The 7301-nt window shown below is 35.7% G+C and overlaps 2 protein-coding genes across 2 annotated transcripts in view; one reads left to right on the top strand and one right to left on the bottom strand.

The window, feature by feature from the left end:
- LOC106524587 (HMG box-containing protein 1) overlaps window positions 1–3050 on the top strand; it is a gene marked incomplete at its 5' end in the record, with an annotated part of 25352 nt that extends 22302 nt beyond the window's left edge. Inside the window, 1 exon segment of the mRNA XM_014018448.1 lies at window positions 398–3050. Coding sequence (XP_013873902.1) covers window positions 398–415 — 18 coding nt within the window.
- Window positions 3051–4262: 1212 nt separating this feature from the next.
- ptprz1b (protein tyrosine phosphatase receptor type Z1b) overlaps window positions 4263–7301 on the bottom strand; it is a gene marked incomplete in the record, with an annotated part of 125924 nt that continues 122885 nt past the window's right edge. Inside the window, 3 exon segments of the mRNA XM_014018447.1 lie at window positions 4263–6407; window positions 6488–6623; window positions 6695–6837. Coding sequence (XP_013873901.1) covers window positions 6264–6407; window positions 6488–6623; window positions 6695–6837 — 423 coding nt within the window.

The raw sequence follows: 7301 nt of genomic DNA, 5'->3' as shown, positions 1-7301 counted from the left end.
GGATCTTGTGTCTGAATATGTGTGTGTGGAAGTGTGTGTTCTACAGGCTCTTCTCCGTGGCACTAGTGTCCTTGGGATCCCTGTTGGACATAGAAGAGTAGAATCAGACGGAGGTACACACTAAAGTGTGAAGCTGTGTGTGTGTGTGTGTGTCCTTGTTTTTCCTACATCGTGGGGCCCAGTTTTAAGAAAAACACAGCCTCGGGGGGTCAGGATGCTCCTTGTGGGGCCCAAAGCCTGGGCCCCACAAGGAGCACCCGGACCCCACGAGGCTGTGTTTTCCTTAAAACTGGGCCCCACGATGTAGGATAAACAAGGACACACACACACACACACACACACAGCTTCACACTTTAGTGTGTACCTCCGTCTGATTCTACTCTTCTATGTCCAACAGGGATCCCAAGGACACTAGTGCCACGGAGAAGAGCCTGTAGAACACACACTTCCACACACACATATTCAGACACAAGATCCTGACTCTTCAGTGTCTCTTTTATGCTTGAAACAGTTGGAGGTTGTGGTGCTGTAGCATTTTAGCCAAAGTATATAATAGCTCGTCTTCTAACTTTTACGTTCTGTGAAATCTCAATTTGCGCGACGCGTTTTTCTTACCTGTGTTACTTGGAATAGAAGTTGAATAGAAACATATTTATCTTTGCTTTAATAGAACTGACCTCACAGCCTTCAGCAGAAGTCAACCTGAAGGATAGTTCAGAAGTGGGGTTCTGTGGAACAAAAACAGTAAATATCTTATCTGTTGTAGATAACTTTTTAGAGTTTAATTTTATGGGACAAATAAGCAAACTTAAGTAGATTGTTGCCTTCTTATAAAACAACTTTAAAATTGATGGGACTAGGCATTAGCTCATCAATTCGACTCCAACTTGACGTCGCTGCACGAACTTTTGTACATCAGAAAATATATTTATTGTTTATACTTTTTTTCACAAAACCCCACTTGAACTGTCACTTTAATGTTAAATGTTTTCACTGAACTAAATGTTTGGTGTCACATTTTTGTCTTCTCCAAATTTTATAGCATGTCTCCTTAAAGAGATGTTTGTAGACCATWTCCTGGAAACGGGTTGAATGTCCTGCATCCTGGGAGTTCAACCAAAGATGGTTTCTACTTGAAAACGTTAAGATTTTGATCAAATTTCACCATTTCTGTGTGCCAAAATGACCCCCCTGCAATGTGTTTAAAGTAGGTTTGTGTAAAGGAGGATTTTTTTATCTTTCAAGCTAAATTTTCTCCACAAACTATTAATTTCTGCTCTTGTGACAAAATTTAAAACGAAAGATTTTTGACTTTTTGGTCCCATTTCTATTGTCACTGAGCGGTAATTTATGTTAGTGGAGCCAACAGCCATGAATTGGATTCAATTTATTATCTGTAATATTCACTTTACYTTTTGTGTGTTTACATGCACCCTTAAAAGGTTTCCATATATATTTGCATCCTACAACTAAAATGCAAAACTAAGTTAGTTCTTAAAAATCATGTTTTGTTCTGATTGGTCTGCTCCAGTGGTCCGGTCATGACCCACTAACCCAGATTATAATATGGTAAATATGGTACATGACTCAGCACATTTTCATAGTAAAAGCACTTTTAAGAACAGGAAAATTTCTATTTAATTCTACATAAACAGGATTTTACTTCCAAAAGCTTTGGTCACACAGTTACAGCTTAATGTGGAARCTTCAGTGCCTTGTTTCCTCCAAACATTATTTGTTTTTGTATATAGAAAGAAGCTGCTATTATGTGAATTTGTAAAATTAAGATGGAACTTCAGAAAGCAARTCCTAGTAGAAAAGCAACTGCTCTTAGTAAAAGCTAAAACCGCTGTTTAAAGTATGTATTTTGTACCTTACAGGGTGCATTCATAGTATTTYTGTGTAATTTTGTCTGTAGATTTTCAGTTTGACAGCATTAGCTTTGTGTTAGCATTAGCTTGTGAGCATGTGTGAGAAGAACCAAACTCATTTGTTTAATTTAGGCATAYGTACTCATGTCTGTTGATGCCACACAGCACAAAAAAGTGAAAATTTTTCATTATTTTTACTTGTTTTTACTATATTTTTTTTCTTGTTACAACATTTTCACATTACTACAATGTGTCTACCTATCATGTTAAAATGTGATTAATTCTCACATTCAAACTATGTTTTTACATATTATAAAAATATATTGTATTAATGTGATTTTTTTTGTTTCATGTGTTGTAATTTGAAAACAATTTATTACACGAAATCTATATTGTAAGAGTATGAACAATTTCATATTGCATTATAAAAAATACAAAACAGGAAAAAAATTTTTTTGTTAGGAATAGCATCAATATTCTTCCATACAAACCATATGTAAACTTTAGGTGAATAGGTGAAGAAAAACCTACTAAATTCAACCGGAATTAAAGTTAAACTTCCAATAYGTTTGTGACAAGTATTGCAAGAAATGCAAGGTTTTAAATATCAGATTAGTGACAAAGAAAATCACTAATAAGCAAATCAGTCTGAAAAAAATCTGAAGCTGGAAACCATTTGTAATGAATTATTTGTGCTCATTTCAACCAACTAGAATGTTAAAATAGTTTGTCTACAAGTAATCTGACCAATCAGCAACATAAACAGATTTATTTAGGAAACGTGAATTACTTGAAGTTTTGCGTGCATGTGAACACAGCCAGTACTTTTGGAGTTTCACAGGTGTAGAGATGCAGCTGTGAGTCTTTGAAAACATTGTAACAGAAAAATTGTAAATAAATCCTCTTTTTAAGCGGATGAAGACCAAGTGGTCCCTCATCATCTCACTAATGAGGTTTATTTTAATGCACTGTATACACTTTATCTTCAGTGACTGCTAATGTTAAATGACAAATATGCATAAGTATATATAAATATATATATATATTTTTTGGTTTGACTTAATCTTTGATAACATTTGGTAATTGTGCTTTGGATTATTTGTCTTGGCTATGATGTCATGTAAAGGTCAATCACTGCCACAAAATGTATTCATGTCAAAATAAAAGCACAATAACTAATTGTCTCTCTCAGTCTGTTAACAATAAGCAAAGTATCCTCCTCTCACTTTTGCTTTGTTTCTCTATGACATACTGGGATACCCAGAAAATAAGGCTTCAGCATTACTTCTTTATAAATGTTCACAGATTTATACATCTGTAGTCTGATAGTAACAACTTTGAACAGACACATGCAAGCTATAAAACCACATTTCTGTTAGCAGTGCTTGGCCACCCAGGTGCCAGCAACAAATGATTGACATGTGGGGTGAGGTTTGCATGTGACATTTCAAAGATGGCCATACAATGAGAAGCATTTTTTTGCAACTTAAGTATGTCRTGGAGATTTCTCTTGGTTGCCTTCTCAAAATTTCAGCTCACTATTTCTAAAAAAATGTCTGGGTTGTTGCCATTTGAAATTAGCTTTGGCAGCCATTTTGGATTTTGTGTTTAAAACCAGATTTTGCAAACAATGTTTTCTTAGCAACTTCGCTAATTTTCAGATRTGTGTTTAAAAATAGCTGAATTATAGCCTTATGGCTTAGTGAAATTAACATTGTCAGTTTTATTTAGGACTCACAATCAACATTTTTTTTWAATCATTTTTAGGTACGACAAAATTTCAGCTCAATATTTCTTAAAACAAATACATTAGTCATTTGACGTTAGCTGTGGAGGCCATCTTGAATTTTCAAATCCTAAGTAGTTTTATTAATTTGTATGTGCCCCCCTAAAAACCACCTTGGCCACTGCTGAGCCACCCCATGCAAAAATGTCTAGCTCCGCCCCTGTTCCTGACAGTCTTTATAAACTCTTGTAGTGATCGTTTCAGTCTAACCTTGAATGTTACGTTACGCACAAACTAAAATTGGAGTTGGTTTTGTTTTTTAAAGTCAGCTGGCCGTGGCGGTCATCTCRAATTGGGTTGACTCTAAAAAGGTAATCAGTTGGAAAAGTACTTTCTGTGAGTTATTTCTGAAAATTTCGATAAAATCAGTTCGTGCTCAGGATATGTCGACGATGACTAAGCTTCTACTGTACAAGTCAAAAACAGGCCGAATGTGGCCCACGGGCCGTCGTGCAATATCTCTGTAGTACACTTAAACTTTACCATATGCAACACGAAAAGCATCTTGAACCTTACATKCATGTAACATACATCACAAGCTTAACTTTTTTATGCTTCATGTAAAATGATCTCAAAATACAGAACGAGCAAAAATTAAAACAAAGTCAAGTTTGAAAGAACTCTTTAATCCTGTTTACATTTCCAGTCCTCCAGCATTTGACTGGAGAAAAAGACATGAATCTACAGATAAAAACAGAACAAACAGTTAAAACTATTTTCAAGATCAATATTTTCAGGCTAAACGTATCAAATCGAACCCACTGTTATGTTTGTGTAAATGACTAGAAAATCGCCTTGTATAGTAAAATAGAAAATATATAGCRGTACAGTATAAACACAGTCATTTTGGCCTTTTCTAGTATTTAGGAATATTTACACAGAATGGGTTTGATGCCAGTTAAACCGATCAGAACCACAGATCGATGATTTTTGAAACAGTCATAGCAAAATGTTCCGGTCGGGACTTCAAACTGAAAATGTTTAACGGTGAATATTCTCACCTGAATAATAGTTAGGTTCTTTTTTTTTTTTTGCTCATATTGATGGGAACAAATTAAATGTTATATTTTAAACATCATTTTACAGTAAATAAAACATCTGCATTGTGTGAGCTTCAWATTTTGGCGCATTAAGTTTAATGTACAGTGATGTGGTTTACAAAAGGCACTGGCAAGGAGACATGAATGAACAAAAATCAGATCAAAATAAAAAATTAATTCTGGTTATTTTTCTAAATAAGAATAATTTGAACTCAAATTTCAGCTGGTTTGTGTGCAAAGCATAAAACGTAAATGTGTTAAATAATAATTTGTCTTATTTATTAAGTATAGAGGTCATTTAGCTATTCTATTTTAACTCCTACCTTATTCAGAAATTTCTTGACAGGAAGTCAAAAGCAGCTAAAGATAATAAAAGGGTTAACGATTTAAAAATGTCTCCGAAAATATTTGAGAAAAGCCATTCTTCATAGATGTTTAGCCTTTTTGGTTCTGCGTCAAAATACGCCTTTACATCTCCAAATATATTTTTTCAACTTATATTCTTTTCTTCTTTTTATAAAAAAAGCACATCTGAGTTATACTAAAAATATAAAATATAAAGGAAAAATAGTCAGCTGAAATACCCTTGTTGTGCCACTAGGTGGCGAAAACATCCACGTTAATGGCAAATCAAAAAACAGTAAGAAATATTTTTTATTTTTTTAAGTTCGATAAACATTTTCTTAAAATTAGTTTTTTCCCCACTTTCTCCATTTAGTTTTTAATCATTTCAAGACATGATCAAAGTTTAGTGGAAACAAGAACAGGAAAAATCAAGACAGATGTAGAGAAAACTAAAAAACAGCTCTGTTGTTTCTGTGGTACAAAGTGAAAATGTGTAAAATAGTCTGCTATTTTATTACCTCTGAAAAGCTTTGTATTTACAGTCAAAAACAAAACAATAAAAAATGAAAAAAAAAAGAGTGAGTTGCCATTGTTGGGAACAATATGTCTGCAGGTTGTGGTTGTTACGATTTAAAGATCAAAAGTTTATCCAGAGACTAATTAGTTTTTAAAAGCTGGCTTAATTCAGGTGTACAAAGCACGAGGACACTGGATATTAAAACTAGAGTCAGGACCAGAACCAAGAAGCTGAAGCCACAAAGAACAAGTGCCTCCTAGTGGCTTGCTGCAGTACAATTTTGAAGCCACACCCCCTTCATGTAAATGTATAGGAAATTTTCCAGATGTAAAAATATACTTAAAAATAAAGTTTTTCTTTTTCTCTCTTTTTTGCTGATTCGTGTTCTTACTTTCCTGCTGTACGTTAATTTGGTGTCTGATTATGCCAGAACTGATACTGTGTTAATCAGTCATTTTTAATTTTTCCAACCTATCAGACGTGCACAGTTGGGATTTATGAAAAAAGAAAAGCCTAGGATAAGGTTAACTCATTAACAGTAAAGTTCCTGTTTGGAAAAACAAAAGAGTTGTTGTGGGTTGTTCCTTTTAAAATGACTCCAGWGAGTAAAGATGTGTATTAAAGCATTAGGAGGCTCACTTTCCACAGCTGTGACCCTGACAACGTGTAAAGTGGGTGTTTGTGCAACAGGTCAGAGTTTGGGTCTACATGAGTGACTCCAGGCTCTCTGCAACGTTGGACTGGCCCAGTGGTACGGATCCGTTGGTCTCTGGACTCTGCAGGGCTTTCTGGTCCTCCTGGCTGCTCACTAGGCTCAGGACGGCTCGGTACAGATACTGGTACTGCTCCTGTTGTGGGGGATTAAATCACACTTTCACTGCAACAATCGTGTAAAATCCACCTCAGCTGGTTCTGTGTCGGTTCTTACAATATCGTTAAAAACTCCCGGCCTCATCAGGTTGGTCATTCGTGCCACCAGGTAGACATCCACCGCTCCCTCCTGCTCCAGCTGACTGAACAGGGTGGAGAGGGCGCAGAACAGGCCCGATGTAGAGCCTCCCAAACTGCACACAAACAGAAACGCACATTGAGCCTCCAGCAGGTGGACGCAGGTGAGTAATCCTGTTTTACTCACGGATCGTGGACGACTACAGGTCCCTGTACGTGTCTGCTGTGGTCTCTGACTGCGCTGACGAGATCAAAGCTGTTTCTGATGGGACTGTCTGGATTAGGCCAGCAGGGGGTGCTAAAATGACGCATGTTGAACACGCAGTCATCCTTTCAGGAAACAAGTCGAAGCAAAAGGAAAAAGACTATGTTTCATACATATAAAATAATGTGTATAAAAATAGCATAAAATGTTAAATGTTTGTGTTGGGTTGATTATGTCTTTGTTGTAACAACGTGTCTTGGCAAACAAAAATCTTGGAAAGCTTTATAATTTCAGCTTAGACGGTTTAACTCAGTGACTCAGCATTTTTTACACATACTTGTACAAAATGCTCCGATAACCAAAACCATGTTACAGTTTACATTTCGAGTGAAAAGTTTGTCACTCACATGTTAAAAAAAGGTTATACAAGTAAAGAAAATCAATCCGGTTTTATGTGTCATTCTTTGGTTTTTACATTTCAAAATAAAATCGCAAAAAAAACATAATGCACCAGGAGTTCAGGCCATGATGATTTCCAGTTCTGCCAGAAGGTCCCAAATGATGCCCTAACAAAATATAACCACTTGTT

This window comes from Austrofundulus limnaeus, unplaced genomic scaffold (assembly GCF_001266775.1).
Source record: "Austrofundulus limnaeus strain Quisiro unplaced genomic scaffold, Austrofundulus_limnaeus-1.0 Scaffold193, whole genome shotgun sequence".
In the NCBI taxonomy this organism is placed as follows: domain Eukaryota; kingdom Metazoa; phylum Chordata; class Actinopteri; order Cyprinodontiformes; family Rivulidae; genus Austrofundulus; species Austrofundulus limnaeus.
The sequence above is the reverse complement of the archived record's forward strand: the minus strand, read 5'-3'. Positions and strand labels throughout refer to the sequence as shown.